This window comes from Mytilus galloprovincialis, chromosome 4 (assembly GCF_965363235.1).
Source record: "Mytilus galloprovincialis chromosome 4, xbMytGall1.hap1.1, whole genome shotgun sequence".
Taxonomy (NCBI): Eukaryota; Metazoa; Mollusca; class Bivalvia; order Mytilida; family Mytilidae; genus Mytilus; species Mytilus galloprovincialis.
In genome coordinates, this window is record NC_134841.1 from 14,809,180 (window position 1) to 14,827,655 (window position 18,476).

The window sequence follows — 18,476 nt, forward strand, 5'->3', positions numbered from 1 at the left end:
ATTGATTTGTTTTTACGCCACTTTCAACACTATTGTTCTATTTGTTGGCGGTCAGTTTTTATTGGTGGATAAATCTGGAGTAACCTGAGAGAAACCCCGACTTTTGGTGGAGGAATCTGGCGTAACCCGAGAGAAACCCCGACTTTTGGTGGAGGAATCTGGAGTAACCTGAGAGAAACCCCGACTTTTGGTAGGACAACTGACATTACTAGTCAAATTAGATTGGAGTCGAATGCACATGCCACGTGCGCGATTCGAATTCCCATCAGTGTTGTCAGGCTAGTGATACAGAAGTTCGACTACTTAAACCACTCGGAAAACGAGGCCTCCTCTAGGATTTTGAAATGGGAGAAGGAGCAGCTATGGCGACGTTCGGAGTACATTGACCATATATATGTACCACTACAGTATTACATTATTGACCAAAATAGAAAAAAAACACAGGCAAAATTGTCACTAATAAGCCCGAGGATTGGACAAGGGTGTATCAACACAACAAAAGACTGAAATGTATCTTGTTTGTCTGTTTGTCTTTTTCATTTTTAGCCATGGCGTTGTCAGTTTATTTTCGATTTATGAGTTTGAATGTCCCTCTGGTATCTTTCGTCCCTCTTTTTACAGACTAGATAATTATGCTTAATAGTTTTTCTTTTGAATATGAAAGAAATTGTTTTCAACTGTGCGTTTATATAACAACATTCGACAGGTCAATAAATTAGGCATCTCTAGTTTGAATCTATTATATAATATTCAATATTAAACAAGTAGTAATCCAAGCCTGCTAAAAATAAAGATTGTCATAATTTTGTCAGTTTTGGATAAAGTCAAAAATACCTTTTTATGAAAGATTTTTTAATACAAAAAAACATATTTCAACCGCAATCAACTACAAAATGTTACATAACATACAAGAATAACGTGCTTCAGGCTTTCTTATATTATAAATAAAAATACTATAGTTTAAATTTTCGATTGCAGAGCTTGACACATGATTGTAAATACACCTGTCTTATCTTTTAGCACATACGTTGACCTTAAAAAAACATTGGGTTACTCTTCTTTTGTGGTGCATCCAACATTAAATTATACAATACACTCTGTACATGTGTTTATTTATGATCTCAATCTGTGCACCCACTTGATAACCTAAACACATATTCAATGTGATTTCAGTAAGAAGTTATCATAACATAAACACATACGTAATGAGATTTAGGTAAGAAGTTATAATAACATAAACACATATGCAATGAGATTTAGGTGAGAAGTTATAATAACATAAACACATATGCAATGAGATTTAGGTAAGAAGTTATAACATAAACACATATGTAATGAGATTTAGGTAAGTAACAATAATAACCTAAACACATATGTCATGTGATGTCAACACATATTTAATGAGACTTAAGTCAGTAATTATAATAACCTAAACACATATATCATGTGATGTCAACACATATTTAATGAGACTTAAGTCAGTAATTATAATAACATAAACACATATGTCATGTGATGTCAACACATATTTAATGAGACTTAAATCAGTAATTATAATAACCTTAACACATATGTCATGTGATGTCAACACATATTTAATGAGACTTAAGTCAGTAATTATAATAACATAAACACCTGTCATGTGATGTCAACACATATTTAATGAGACTTAAGTCAGTAATTATAATAACCTAAACACATATGTCATGTGATGTCAACACATATTTATTGAGACTTAAGTCAGTAATTATAATAACCTAAACACATATGTCATGTGATCTCTGCACTAAGTAACTATAATAACCTAAACACATATTATCAGATTATTACATGGCATTTTTCATATCGCATGCATGTATTATCAGCCCTAGGTTCAATATCAGCCCAAGAGCCGCATGGCTCGAGGGTTGATATTGACCGAGGGCTGATAATACATGCGATATGAAAAATGACATGTTATGATCTTTTTATCATATGCTTCAACAATGGAGAAAAATAACAGATACATAATTTATATTGATCCTTTTACGTGGTTACCAAATAGAAGTTCAAAGAGTGAAAAGTTCACGGACGTCGGACCCCAAATTAAGTACATTCGATATGAAATCTTTCTATCATATGCCTCAACAGAGAAGAAAAACATTTGAATATGGACGAATCTACAAAAAAAAAATAATTCAACAATATACATAATGAACACTGGTTGGAAAAGTAAACTGTTTTTAAAGTAACTTTCTAAATTATGTTTGAAACTTTTAAAAAATGCATTTATTTAATAATTTGTTTGGTTTTTTTTTTTGCTTTTTTTGTGTGTATTATTTTACACAATATACATTCCAGTATCCAAATAATTGTTTTGTACACTACTTTGTAAGGTTTTTCACTGAAAACGTAGCATTGAGGTGTATTTTCCGGAATTTGCCGAGTATCACCGGAATGCCATGCGATAACGTTACGGAAAGGCATGTGATAACAGTCGAAGCATGTGATAAACTTTTCATATCAGCCCGCTAAGCACCAATTTGGAAAATATGAAATTTACGTTAATTTAATGCTATTATCATACAGTAAAAATCATGTGTTATTTAGTCTAGTAAGTATATGATAATTAATGTTATCTCAGTAAGTAATTATAATAACATAAACACATATCTAATGCAATCTCAAATACATAATATTTTACAATGTCTATACTAGTTTTGGAAAATTAAACCTTTGAAAATGAATTGTGATGTCATAGAACTTTTCTTACAAATCTTCAATTGCTGGTATAAAAAAACTTACTACCTCCATGCAATATGTTTAATGTACTTCTATTATTCATTATGATAATTAAATCAAGAAAACATTATTTATCTATCATACGTTTATGGAGTAATTCAAGATTAACATATGACAAAAACTTTACTATACAATTTTCTATATCAGATAAATCTAATGTCTTTTCAATGAACGATTTATTTCCTTAATTTCCTATTTATTTAGAAAGTAGATATCTATTATAACATATTCAACTGAAATATAATTTACACACTACAACTATTTATTAATACGATAACACTATGTTGTTAATCTTAAGACCAAATACATATAGTCAATCCATTTCTATCATAGCTACCATCTATAAGTGTACTTCTTCTCTTGTGCTAATTATTTAAACGAATCAAATAACCAAACATGAATAGAATGTCATAAGTTTAAAGTGTATCAGTATGTTTCTACAATGTCTAATAAATACATTTGTTTTCTGTTTTCATCTGTGAAAACCATTTAAAACCTGCAAAATAAACTGTAATAGTTAAGATAATTTAAATGTTAAACAAAATACAGCATTTATAAATATATCTTAAAGTTAAAATATAAAAAAAAAAGTTCCGAGTATTTACGGAAAGATAATCTGATGTTCAGTTATATTAACATACACCTTAAATAATATATCAGCACCTACAGCTGACATAGATTTTTTAGTGTCATTATAGAAGCCTGTTCATGTGCATGTTTTTTTCTAATAAGTCAGTTTTCAGTGAATTAACTCTTCTACTGTCTTGTAACTATAATGCATAAATTAAACATCAAAGCAAAATACCAATTAATGGTCTATACCTATTTACATACAAAGATACGCAAGTTTTAATACAAAGTTTTTAAGACTTTCAAAAACAAGGTCCACATTGCGATAAACAGCATAAGTTGCTATCTGAATTCCATATGAAAATAGGAAGTGTGTTTTTTTTACCGGTCAGTTCAACATTTACCATTAGTTTGATAGAGGGACATAATTCGTGCTCATACATTACATGAAAAAGAGGTGCGAAAGATACCAGAAGGGCATACAACCTGTATCTAATAATAAAAAGGATTTTGTTCCAGTTAACGTACCGTACAAATACGATTGTACTTCCTCAGCAATAATTGCACTACTGCTACTGATATCGCCCGAGGACTGTTTGGGTTCTACCACGTACATATGCATGAACAATAGTTACGATAGCAGTATATGCTTAGGATTAAATATGCAAACAGTCATGACATATGTAAAATGTACAAAACATATTACCAACAATTTTTTTTAATGAAGCAATTATGTATCTAAACTACCCCGGCATAAATGTTTAGAGTTGCAAATGTCTAACTTCCAGTAAGTCTCAGATCACCATAAACAGCTATACAGTGTACTAGTATTATTAAAAGATTTCAAAATCATTTTACCTTTAAAGTTATAATAAATCTGCAGCAAACTCAAGAATTTCCTTGGTAATATCTCGAGTGGATTCTGCAGTCTCCTTAGTATAAACGTCTGCAGGTATTTTCGGAATATTCATGCGCTCTGGGTACATTGTTCTATCACGTGGTCCAACCAATACCATAAATTGTTTCACCTTAGTCTGAAGTTCCATATTAAGGCCAAACAAAAGTTTATTCAAATCGTGTGTACTAGGAACGTTGTTGCAATCCTTCGTGTAGTGCATAGCTTTCAATACCTTTTCAACACACTATAAACAAAGATAGAATATAATAAGTAATAATGACCTTTATTGGCGTTATTTAGAAAAGGGCAAACTGTTACCGGAATTATTCTCTCCCACACATCTTTGTATTAAAATGTGACAAGTTTCAAATTCATATATGTATAAAAAAAAAAAAAGAAGATATGGTACGATTGTCAATGAGACAAAACTCTCCCCACAAGATGACCAAAATGACACAGAAATTAACAACTATAGGTCACCGTATGGCCTTCAACAATGAGCAAAGCCCATACCGCATAGTCAGCTATAAAAGGCCCCAAAATGACAATGTAAAACAATTCAAACGAGAAAACTAACGGTCTTATTCATATAAAAAAAAAAAATAAACGAAAAAAAAATATGTTACATATAAACAAACTGCAACCACCTGACTTGGAACAGGCACATACCTACATAATGTGGCGGGGTTAAACATGTTAGCTGGATCCCAACCCTCCCCCTAAACTAGGACAGTGGTATAACAGTACGACATAAGAACAAACTATAAAAATCTGTAGAAAAAGTTGTTACACAAGTGCTGTTTAATGATGATTATCAAAGAGAGATGAAAGATACCAGAGAATTGATGGAGTTTAAGATTTAAGGCTTTACCACTAGAGAAATCAGGTGAACTTTGAAACTAAAACAAAATGTAGATCTTACAACAATATACTCAGCCGCCATAATCGCCCAGCATTAATTTTGATACTTTATCATTTATAATTAGTATTATAGAAAAATGTTTCTTTTTTTTGCTTGCCGTTTTTGAAATATTTTATACAACATGTTTTACATCTAAAAAGTACGCATGTTTGCTTCGCTGATTTTGTATTGATATTGAAATTTTGGCTCACTATTTAATGAGAAATACAGTAGCTTTGTTTTGTAATTTGTTGCAGAGTTTGTTATTTAGTTACGGGAATTCGTCTGAGGGACGATATTTTATTTTGTTTTTCAATACTCATCAACTTTAAACTTGTTTGGCTTTCTAACTATTTTGATCTGAGCGTCACTAACGTCAATACCTTTACTAGAATTTTTAAAGACTACAGTAAATTAGAGGGGAATATAATACTGATAAACCATTAAGGATGAAACTTCACTCTTAAAATTTGAAACTTCTTTAGGAAACGTTTTGTAAATACCTGATAGCACATAATGCAAATCCAATTAAAGTGTTGTCCTGATAATGCGTGTGGGAAAAATTGGTCAGCAGCTGTATAATCCATTTTGGCTTGTCGCATCCACTGTCTAGCTTCAGCTACCGATGGAACCTTTTCATCTCTTGTTTGATGTCTTGTTCCTCTTGACCTATTCCCTTGACTGCTTCTGTAGTAACTATCTTCCCATGTATCATATTCCCATCGTCCAAAATCTGACCAAAACGTCGAGTGACTTCCTGCATACCTGCCAGAATTGTCATCTGAATAATGTCTAAAATTCGAATAGAATTTTGATCTGCTTCTGTCATTTGAATGATAACTCTTGAAATTTTCGTAGAAGTTAGATCTGGAGCTTGACGAATCTGAAGTTTTGTCACTGTCAATATCTTCTCCTCTTTCCAGTTGCAAAACAATCTTCCGTAAATATTTGAATACTTCTGTTGCTATTTTTTCGTTACCATGGTTTTTATCAGGATGCCATTTTTTGTACAATCTTTTGATCACCTTTCGTCTTTCATCTTCGGGTAGTGTCCAAGCTGCCTTAACTTGCTCTTTAATCTCCTTTAAAATATCGTCAAGAGGTCGCTCATCTTTTTCTGTACCGGAAATCCCTACAAACTCTTCAAGTTCTTTTGACTCACTGGGTTCTTGTCCGTTAAATTGGTTACCATCTGCGTTTTTACGATTAAACTTGAATAAGTCGTAAGCTTTCCTTTGTTCTATGTTGCCATTTCCAACATCAACCTCGTACATGCTAAGAGTGTTTCCTAGAATAGTAGTTGACGTATCACTTGCTATTTTTTTGACAATTATGGCGTAAATGTAAACTGCAGGAACAAATTTTCGATTGGTTACAGTTTCCTCGCTTATTAAGAGAGCTACATATTCTCCTATAGTGAAATTTGTAAAGCTACTGTCAAGAAAACAATGTCGATTTTGATTGACAACTGTACCAGCCGGAGGAAACAAATGTTCATGTGCATTACGAGCAAATTTGTATTCTAGTATACCAGCTTCGTCCAATGCTTTTGATATGCTACTTGGTTTGTCAATCCGTGTTAAGATCTTCATCAAAAGACCACCGGTGTCCTCGAAGCGATCGTCAGTGCATTTCTTTAAGGCTAGCCCTACTGAATCATAGTTGTCGACCAACCATTGTTGTAGACTCTTTTCTTTGAAAGCACAATACAGAACATGCTCATTATTTGTTTCATCACTCTTCATCTTGTAAAAACATGACTTTTCGCTATGTCCAACTGTTTTGCCATTGAACACTAATCTTAGTAAAATGGATTCTACCTGTACTATTCTTAAACATCTAATACCCTTAACTAGCTGTTCGACCTGATCCTGATTAATATTTATCTGATTTGCTCGAGGATGTTGCTTGCAGCAATGAACGTATATTCTAACAACACCTTCTGTAAACTGATGAGACGTAAAGAAATCTTTTAACCCATTTCCTCGCCCATCTTGTACTCTTACTAGATTGTCGGCAGTAAGTTCTTTAGATATCGTATCAGATAAAATGTTAGGTTGCATCTTTTCAGGTAACTTTTTAAGTCTTTCTGATATACTTCCTTGAATAAAAATGTCAAGTTGACTAAATTCCATAACATATGGCATTCCGATATCGGATCCAATTTTTTCTTCGAAGTCCTTGTTGTCAGAGAGAACAAGAGTTTTTGCATTTTGCAGTGTTTCTTGGCGAGTTAACAAGAACAGAGTATCCATCTTCTTCAACGTTTCTGTATCAGAATTGCTGACATCCAAAAGATGTTTCAGTAGCTGTTGAGAAGCCATTCGTACTATCTTTAGCTCGTTAATGTTTAGAGGTGCGTCTCCAACTTCCGAATGTAAATACTCGAGTACTCTTACGTAGTTACAGACGGACGTACTAGTTGACATACCAAGTAGCTGAAATAATTTGAAAAATTCTCCATATTCATCTGGAACTCGCATAAGAAATGGTCTGATTTCAGTCTCATTTTTTTGATCGAATGATTTTACAGTCCTATCACATGTGACAAACATCTTTGAATCTGGTATAAAAACCACTGGTGTTTTGCTGAGATTTGTCAAGCAATCAGAATGTTTTTTCATTTTACCTTTGAGCCATTCGTAAATTTTCTTCATCATGTCTTTGATGCAAACGACATTTGAATCCTCAATAAGATTTAAATCTGCCATTGCATGTAATGCATTACAAATGTTTTGTACGTGTTGTATTACACTATCAATTGGTGGCTCATTGTGAATACCTAGCTGGCTCTGTATTTCCTTTTGTTTTTTGTCTAGTTTTTGTCTGTCTCGACATAGGTCGGCTTCTTGTGGAAGAATGGAACACGTAGTCCATCCCAGATATGCTACGGGCTGAGGTACAGAATCACGGTAGCATATTAGCCACATATTTTTCTGTTTGTATATTTTGTTTTGCCAATCGTCAGCTTTATATGGAAGTAAAAATCTTATTGTGCTTATATCCCGTAACACACCTTCAGTTTCTACGTTTTTACGAGACATTATATGACCAACGAGCATCTTCGACTTATTCCGAACCTCTTCAGTGATTCCATTTTCAGCTAAACGTTCAACTATGTGTGCAAAATCTATGACCATTTTAGGGGTAACTTTGAATTGAATATCAGCAATCTTCAGGAATTCATTCCATTGTTTGTCTGAGAACGGTGCAACTGGGAACTGATCAGGGTTACACATTAATTTCATTACAGTATTAAAGGGGCACTTAAAATGCGACGCTTTGAATATCTTTCCGTCTGTAGCTGGTACAAATGCCGTTTCTTTCAAAATTGAAATTAGTTTGCATTGCTTTGTGTTGAAGATTTGCCCAACAGGAACAGTCAAAAGTTTGTCACGTATAAATACAAGATGATTTAAATGGTATTTCTGTGGCAAACATCCAAACTTTGGTAATAAAAAGTTAGAATACACATCTATAGCCTCGTATTTCTCTGTTGTGAATCCCAGCCTTATATAAAGACTTTTCAAATGTTGTGTGGACTTCAGTAATATTGTTTCAGTTTTTGAGGCCCAATCCTTCAATCCATCAGTCACAATGTCTTTAGATACATACTGATCCAGTATAAGCACATTGGAAGCTGTATTCAAGCTAACTTTCTGACCACTTATTGTGACATGAAGCGGCAATTCTTTTATTTTACTCAGCAAATCGTCTTCATTTGCGTCTTTTAGAATCTCGTCTAAGTTTTGAGAAATAAATTCTAGTATCACCAAACTATCCTTAGACCTTATGGTTTTATCTTTAAGGTCATTTCTGTATTCATGAAGGTAGCATACTAGACTTCGAGCATTTTCAGTCGATACTACTAGTTTGGAGAGTATGCTGTCCTGTTTTTTGATAACATTTTCATCAAGACATGGTAATGCAAGACGTTCAAGAGCAATTTCTATTGGTCCTTTGTAAGATTGTAAATCTAAAACATATCTAGCTCTGCCAATAGGAAATAGAACATTAGTTTTACTACCCTCCATTGAAGAACAATCTGATTGTCTACAAGGAACTAAACACCAGGACAGAAGTGGATTTAATAATTTTGCATATTCTTCTGGATTTGACGGACCAGTGATGTACAATTGAGCAGTTTCAGAATCAATATAAGTCCAGACATTTTCCAACCAGTTCTTATTTGGAGTGTTATCATTTTCAGAATTCCACGAAACTGCAAGGTTGTGTGTTTTGTATTTTCTCGCTGATATAGTATTTGGTAAAACTGAAGCAAATGCGAGTAAATCAAATTTTGCCAGACCATTCAAAGGTAGTGTAAAAAGATCATAAAGATCATCGTGGAGGAATCGGTGGCTTGATTCAGGAACAATACTGCTATAACGCGACCAAAATATAGGTCTTTCACACTTGAACGTTCTTATAAATCCATCACCAGTCACGCAGAGTGGTAAGTCCTCCATTTCATCGTTGAATGTGTCACTGTGTTGACAATACTTTATGCACTGTTCCACATTTACTATGTTCTGGAAAACAGTTTCATTAACCATTTTGTCTACTGCCTTCAGCTGACAAGAACCATTCTCTGTTGAGTTGTATGACTTCAGGAAGGAAATAACAAAAGTAGGTGATAATGCTTGAAATTTGATTTCGGCTTCCTTTAAACCACGTAATACGTGTTTCGGAAAACTGAGTAGTTTGATTCCCAACCTTTTGAATACCTGTACTAAATCACATTGATTAGTTGATGATTTTTCCTGAGATTTCAAGATTTTCAACCGATCTGATATTCCGCTGCTCATATTGCCAGCTGTTTTGAATGATTCCTGGTCTTCAAAATAATTATACACACAGGGGAATGCCGCTTTGTCGCATGCCAGCGGAACAAATTGCACAAAGGCCTCATCTTTGCCATCCGATGTCATAAAGGAAAACAGAGGAATTTCTTGCATATAGACCCAGCGGTAAAATCTGCAAACAAGCAAACGGAAATATTCATTCTTTGCTTCTTCGTAATTTGGCAGATAGCTATGGAATAATGTAAGCTTCATGTCTAACAACTTTTTTCTATACGATCTTTCTGTGTGGATATCCAGAATATCTCTCATTTTCCGCAAAGCTAATGCGTAAGACGGAGCTATTATGTCATTTATCAAATGCTTATTCCATGCTGAACGGTACCCGTCTTCCTCATCTGTCCACAAATTTCGTCTAGCCTCGTGTTCTAATGCGAAATGCCCGTTCACGTGAATTGGAAGACCTGTTTCCAGTGGTAGTGGCAAAAAGCAGAAAATTCGTCCACGAGTCATACTATTCTTCTTGGAATGTTCTTGTATTGGCACAGCTACGCCCCCTCGTGGAAGTAAACCAAGATTTCCGTTTTGGTACGCATTCTGTATACTCTGTGGACATGGTGTGTTCAGTAAAAATCCCAATCGTCTAAATATCAGCCATTTACTCTTCACCCCGGAACTATCATCTATGTCAGCAATGTAATTTATTTCGTCTTGCATAAGGCAATCAAACGTATGGTTTTTACGAAGTAATCTTGAATTTTGTTCAATCTTTTTATAAAATTGTAGGCGATCGTCTTCATCCAGTTTAGAAAGATTCATTTTGACTGAATACATCTCTACTATCTCGCCGTCAGAGATTTCAGAAAATTTAATTGTCTTAACGTTATTGACAAATAGGAGCATGGTCGACATTTCATTCTTAAAATTCTGTAAAATTTCATATGCAAACTCTTTGGTAATTTCATGCTTTGATATTTGAGAACTTTCAGTGAATTTCGATGATCTAAGTGGTAATCTAAAAATAGTACCCTGAGCTTTCCGTTTTCCTTTCTTTTTCTGAGTCATCAGTAAAGTATCATGATAACAATTAAAGACATTCGGATGGTCTTCTCTCAAAGTCGTTGTGTTGATAAATTTTCTTCCAGGATTTCTGCTTGTAGCTTTAGAAATATACTGACAATGTGGATCAAGCACACACAGTATTTCTCCTGTTTCAACTTCTTTTCCGCGTGTAAGAAAAGACGGTACATCAGTAAGATGGTAAACTGCATTGAATCCAACCCCATATTGTCCAGTCTTTGTTGGATCTTCTACTTTACTTCCTATTCCTAGATTTTGAATCCCCTTTAGATCCGCCTCTGAAAAATAACTATCGTTGTAAACAAGTATGGCTGGTCCTTGTAAGGGTTCCCACTTCTCATCAAACAAATCGTCAGTAGGATAACTATTATAATCAAGTACAATGTGAACTTCTGATGCTTTAGCATCGTCTGCATTTTGAAGCAATTCTTTCAGCACTCCGGCATCGCATGGATATCCTGTCAAAATTCTCTTGATTCTGGTTATTAATTCCTCATGTTGACCAAAGTCTTGTGAAAAAAGATCCTTTGAACATTCTTCTACTTTGAATTGACGCTTTGTACTGATTCCTAGAGCTAACGATATTTCATGTGATATACTGGCATGTGTAAAATGCATATTTGCAGTTGAACGGACATTACCATCAATACAAACTCTATGTATGGGATGCAGAACTCCTGTTGTATCAGGAATGTAAAGATCCTTTACTGTACTTGCTTCCAACTTTTCTATCTGCATTGCCTCCACTAGTACCTTAAGTAGCCGTACATACAATTTTACATGAGCGTCAGTCATTTCTGTCTCACCAAAACGACTCTTGTAGGACCTAAGTTCTGACAACACTCGTTCAGAGGAACATCTTTCCTCTATTTGCAGACATTCAATCAGTCCATGCATTGACTTTAGTTTTTGTGAATTCAATGTATAGAAATGAGGACTACAATCTTCTGTACTATGAACTACTGCTTGGCTTGGTTTAACAAACATATCATTCAAAAGTAATATACTTTCATCTTTGTAACGTTCTGCAATTTCTGGTAAGCGTTTGCTACTGTCATTCTGGTGTTTTAAGAACTGCTCATTAATGAACTTGTAAATTGCAAACACTGTACTGTTTAAGAGTTCCAAACTACCAGACATATTATCATCACAAGAAGCACTTTGACTTATCGCTAACAAATTTTCCATTGCAAGAATTGGTGATACGTTTCGTCGGACACCTAACTTGATAAAATTTTGGCGATCAATATCTGTAGAAAAACAATTCTCATCTAAAACTGGTTGAATTGAACACACGAGTTCCCTAATCGTTTGCATATACAGTAATTGTGGTTTTTCAAATCGCAGTTCAAACTTGTCGTTGTGATTTTCAGTGTTACATATGTACTTAACTCCTTTCAAATCTTGTTCCCTTGAAACTTTGTCACCTCCCCATGACAAAAGCCAGTCATTTGATTTGATCTTAATTGGTAGGAACTGTATTGACTGAAGTTTCCTAAATAAGTCTGACTTCTTTTGGATTGAAGGTAGTTCTCTATTCAAATATTGAACAAATTGTATGCATCGATCTAATCCACAATGTGAACATATGGCAGCAAGTGACTGTATTGAAACTGCTCTGTCAATAAGTAGTTCGTCAGAAAGTGTTGCTGTTGCCATACCCAACTTATTCAACGTCTTTAGTCGGCTATCCTTGCAGAACATATTCTCACCATCAATAACAAATCTCTCATCTTCATCTTTGAAAAGCCCTTTTAGCTCTCCTTTTCTGTCTATAAGTTCTGACGGACGTCTAAACAATCTGTTTGGGGCTGTAGGAATACATCTGTGTTCTTTTAACATATCACTCATTTTACCAGAGGCATTGTCTAGTGCATGCAATATGAGCATATCTTTTGTGTGTTCATTCCAAACATCATCCTTCAAATGTGGGAATACTAGGTTTGAAAAAAAATCTATTCTATGCATTACTCTTTTCGCCACCACTTGTGCACATTCTGCAGCCTTAAAACAATCCTGAATTTCCTTTGGTAATTTCATCATTTTAGTGTTGCCATCATCTAGTAGCTTTACACAGACACTAAAAGCTTCTTCTCCAAACTCAGTTTTCATAATTTCATTATCTAGAAATTTACATGGACCAATGTGAGTTATGGTGCTATTTCTTCGAAATACTTTCGTTGGTTTTCTTGTATCTGACACTCTCCGATAAAATGACGTCTGCAGGTCTCCAATGCTGGTATCTTGTCCATACTGCCCCGGCCATTGTTTGTAATATGGTTCATTTTGATCGATGTTATAGTGAGGCAGGTTTTCCAGAAGTAAAATGTACGCATTACATACAGCATCATTCATTAAAGCCTCATTCCAATCGTTGTCAAAAGAATCTTTGTCATCAACAGCTTTATAGACAATATTCCTACGATCTGAAGTAACGGCAAAAGACCCATTAATATGAACTGGATAGTTGGTTTCAACTGGAAGAGGAAGGAAACAAAAAATATGACCTTTTCTGTAGAACCCATCTGGTAGGTACTTTAGATTCAGCGTCTTAAATGTCCCGTTTTCCAATTTTTTAAGCGGACACGCTATACATGCCAATGGTATGACTCCCTTTTTAGATGATTTCAACGCCATATCTTTACTTTTGTCAGTGCCACTAGCCCATGTTGCAAACCACGGTGTTGTGGAAGAACTTGCCTCTATTTTGAAATCTGATAACTTGGCATGTGTTGTAATTGATATTTGAAATAATATACTTTTTTGGACTACTGGTATTTCCGTTGCATTTTCTTTCTTTTTATTTACAAGACATTCTGCCAAAGATTTTAGTATTGAAAATGTACTTTCTGAAGACACTTTGCTGATTGGTCTTTCAATTGACGGCTCTATATGCCTACGTACAGTGTACAAAAGGGTAGCCTTTGTTGGATCTTTTTCTGTCCTGGGTAGATGATAGAATTCAACTTTAGAAACGTTTTGTGTAAACAACAAAAGATTTCCTCCTGATTCCATCAATATTTTCATCAAGCTGATCATTTGCCTATGATCGTATGGTACGTCACTTATTTCACTGACACCTGATTGTTTTCTAGTTCTTAGAGGCAAGCGAAATAGAGTTCCATCAAATAAAATTTCATCTTGCTCCACATTTAAATTACAACCGAATACTCCATTGTATGGCTCAAACTGAGAATATTTTCTTTCTAAAATGTTTTTGTTCCGTCTGAAGTCAATTTTCAATCCTGGTTGCCTTTTACGCCTCAATGCATCTCCAAGATACTCATAGTGAGGATCAAATATTACCATTTGATTTCCTGTTACGAAACTTGGAACATCTGTTAAGTTGTAAACAGAGCAAAATCCGAGTCCAAATTTTCCGATCTTTGTGGTATCTGCTTCTTTTGTTGCACCATTGAGTTTTGTTATATTTTTCAAATCGTCAGTGGAAAACCTAGCATTATTATAAGCCCAAAGTGATGGTCCCTGGCAATCAAACATATTTCTGTCCAGTAATTTTCGACCATATTTTTCTCCATCACGTTCATCATACAAGAAACGCACCTCTGTTGCCCCAGCATCATCAGCGTTTTGGATTATTTCTTTTGGAACTGACAGACCATCTCTATAAGCATCAAGTAGAGTTTTGATTCTCCGAGTCAGAGGTTCACTTTGTCCCCATTCTTCCAATTGTTCTGTATCTTCAAGCAATGTGTCGGCTACAGACGGAACACCGAATTTTTCAATAGCTTCACGGGGTACCATATGGTGCACAAAATCTCTTTCATCTCCATATATGTCATCATCATCCTCACAATAACTACATTCTTTTACAGGTTTCAATATAACTTTGCGCTCATCGCGTTGTTGAATTGGAAGCAAAACAGATTCAATATCAGCTTCATTTGCATCTTTCAAGATATTTAAAATGCTAACAACAAGTTGAAGATCTGTCTTTGCCTTTTGTACTGTTTCTCTACCTCTTTTATATTTATCTCTGATCATTGTTTGTACCCGCATTAATAATCTTATATTTTGATCTTCTATACAATTCATTTTTCTAAAGAACTTTAATAAAACTTGATCGTGGAACTCAGTAGGCAATGGGAACATATACGGATGCAGGTAAATATCGTTCGGACCAGTCTGCAAATAAACTTTATCTGATGATTCAAATCCATTTCCTGTCCAAATCCATTTCTGAGAAGTTAATTGTTGAAACGCATTCTTTGGCTCAGACCGAGAAGATAGAAACTTGTAGATGTCGTTTATAACGGGGAGAAGTTCTGGTTTATTTCTGTCTTCGTAACTTTTTGTAATAACAAGTAACTGATCGATCACATCAGTACAATTCGGTTCTTTGTTCCAACCAAATCTGTCTACTAAATTGTCAGTAGTACTAGGGATCAAAATAGGTTTAACACTTCCTACCAATCTAGTATAGTTACTGTTAATCATATCACAAGGTCGATAAAACAAAGTTGATGACGTCTCAGATAACCACGGCAGTGATACTGGGAAATTATCTTTTCTTGGACTTGGTGCAATAAATTGAATGTTTGAAAGTTGTTGAGACAATTGTATGCCATCCACATTGCTATTGAGTAGCCCACTTGCTTTATGTAAAAGTTGTAACAATTTGCCCGATCGTTGTTTCTCGTCTGAACATTTTGAATTTTCTTGTATGTGTTTTGCACAAGAAAGGATGTCCTCTGCTGTAATACAATGCCATGATTTTAAACCAAGTTTTCGAAGCAGTTGCAGACTAATCGGTAAGTTCTTTGTATCTGGTAATCTTTTATCGTCTAGTATTACCAGGCTTATAATTTCATCCTCCGGATCAAACAGTTGTGATGCTTTTTTCTTCTGACCAACTTTGTTGTTTACAAATTCTAAGTGTTTGGCTATACCCAGCATCTCTTCCTTTTTATGAAAGAGTGACAGATTGTTTAGGACATATTCGACCATTGTGTTCCTGTCATTTGAATCATATTCTTTTTCCAGATTCTTCAGAATTTCAATGATAACATCTTCTTTGTCAATGATTTCAGCTTGCAATAGCTTTGCAAGATTTCTATATAAAAGATCAGAACAGTCTAGCGTTTCTCTGAAGTACCGTACTGGTAGATCATCGGATTCAGCAATCGTCTTTACTTGATTTATCGACACAAATCGACATGAATTCTTCTCTTTAAATAGATTCAGATCAGACAGAAGGCTGATCAAACTATCGCTCATTTTCGAATAGTTCGAAATATATATTACAAACTGCGATCTTTCAGTTTCTGTTACAGAGGAATTGAATTTGTTTACAAACTGTCCGGTATTTTCACATTTCTGGACATTTGCTAAGGTTTTGAAAACATTTTCTACGGTTGGTAGATATACAAAGTTACGAATGTTTTTATGATCCTCAATTTCATCAGGAATTTCATCAAGGATAACAATATCAAAATACCTCAAACAATTACACACGTCAGACGGGATATCACATGATCCATTTGACTTCAAAAGAAAGATGGTAGATATTTTGTATAACTCATGTGTTCTAGTGTCAGGAATCAAATGCATATGACTAAAATGACTCAAATCATATTGCTGAATGTAAGACCATACTTTCTTAATCCAGACCATTCCTACTGGGTCTGTCTGTCGCCACTGATAAGATCTGTTAGATGTCGCTCCTATGTACTTTGCTATGGATTCCTGAAGTAAGCTGGCTATATCGGTCGGAGAGCGATCCTGGAGACTAACTAATTGGTAAAGACCTGAAAAATTAAAAGAACATAATCAGTATAACAGACTCAAGACAAGCTTATGCTAGAATGGGTAAGGTCTAAATTAAAAACGATGATGTTTTAATACTTTTCCTTAAAGTACTTTATGTTGTGTGTACGCCAACTACATTTTGTTCAAGCTACAAGTTGTGTAAAATAGTCAAATTATGTCATGGGAATAGTATTTTTGTTTAAAAAGACAGAAAACTAAATGATAAAGTTAAAAACAAAAAATATGAGAAGATAGCCTTCCAAACGTGTTTACATGAAATAAAAAGAAAAAGTAGGGGTCTCCTTCTGGTTTTCTAGCTGCATATTTAAACAAAACAGGTACACTCACTGTTTATTCGTATAAAACAAAAAGTTCGGGGTAATCTCTCCTGATCTAATTAAGTTTATTTACTTTTTCATATTCATGATAATATTTTATTTTCCTGTTAAACACAATACACTAATCTTAGATAAAATCATATTTTTTTCCATCCAAAAAAAGTTAATTTTGCATCAAATGTGTTAATTTCATTAAAGATAATATCCAATTATTTTCAGCTATTATATACACATAAATATAGACCACAAATAATATTCCTTAATCTATTTCAATGTAGAAAATTTTTAATCTGTGTCATTACAGTTAAAATTAATATTTAACGTAAACGATAGCTTTTACAAAGACGATACTTCATTTGAAGAGTGTTGTAATCTAAATGAGTTTAGAAATAATTGATGCAAGCTATATTTTATTGTAGTTTTAACGTGGTGGATAACCATTATATTCGTGATTATTTTTGGCCGAGCGAAAGTCCTAATCAGAATCGAAATATTTGATGCAAGCAATACTTTATTTTAGTTTTAAAATGGGTAGGCAAAATATTTGATGCAAGCAATACTTTAAATATTTCGATTCTGATTAGGACAATTAAAGTAATTTCTATGTCCGATGTGTATAAATGCTGACCGTTTATGTAGACTCTTCAATTAACCTCCTTTTTTTGTATGTAAACAAGCAAACGACTGCCAATGTGATTTTTCAGAGCGGAGAGTTTTGAACAGCCAGCATAACCGGTTGTCGTATCATGTGAATTTCGAATTGCAACACCGTTTACAGTCATAATAAATGAATAAGTTACAACATGTGCCTCATATAGGAACTTGGAAGTGAAATAATCAAATATATTAAATGCATGCCAATTTGATATAATTCATTATTCTGCAGTAGTCAATATACGCATATGCATACACATTTTATTGGATTTAGAACATGGGTTTATCCACAAAGCGAATGAAACACGTCATATTAGAATTCATCTTTAATCTGTCATAAAGTCTAATGCAAAGACAATCCCATCAATGTATAACATTATTTGAATTGATTTATTAAGTTTTTTTCTGTTTATGGCAGTGACTGATAAACAATCATCAATTAGTGTATTAACAGCTTTACATTGTCTGTATCGCGCACCTGGCATGTTTGCATAAAACTAAGGTAGCAAAGCACAGTTAGAAGTGTATCTTCCCATTTTGGTCGAGAGGAAATTTTCACATATAATGATAAATATTGTGCAATAAAAAGTATCTTCTGATGATTGAAGAATAATATAACCTTCAAAATGTGTTTGGTTTTTGTATGTTTGATATATTATTTCGTGTTTGTCCGGCCGTATCCA

The 18,476-nt window shown here is 34.1% G+C and overlaps 1 protein-coding gene across 1 annotated transcript in view; it reads right to left on the reverse strand.

The window, feature by feature from the left end:
- Window positions 1-835: 835 nt before the first annotated feature.
- Window positions 836-18,476, reverse strand: part of LOC143071428 (sacsin-like) — a 31,928-nt gene continuing 14,287 nt past the window's right edge. The window contains exons 7-9 of the mRNA XM_076245693.1: window positions 5,654-16,800; window positions 4,210-4,493; window positions 836-3,277 (exon numbers count right to left, since the gene is read on the reverse strand). Of these exons, the coding sequence (XP_076101808.1) occupies window positions 4,218-4,493; window positions 5,654-16,800 (11,423 nt within the window). The 3' untranslated portion in view covers window positions 836-3,277; window positions 4,210-4,217. The remainder of the gene's footprint in view (window positions 3,278-4,209; window positions 4,494-5,653; window positions 16,801-18,476) is intronic.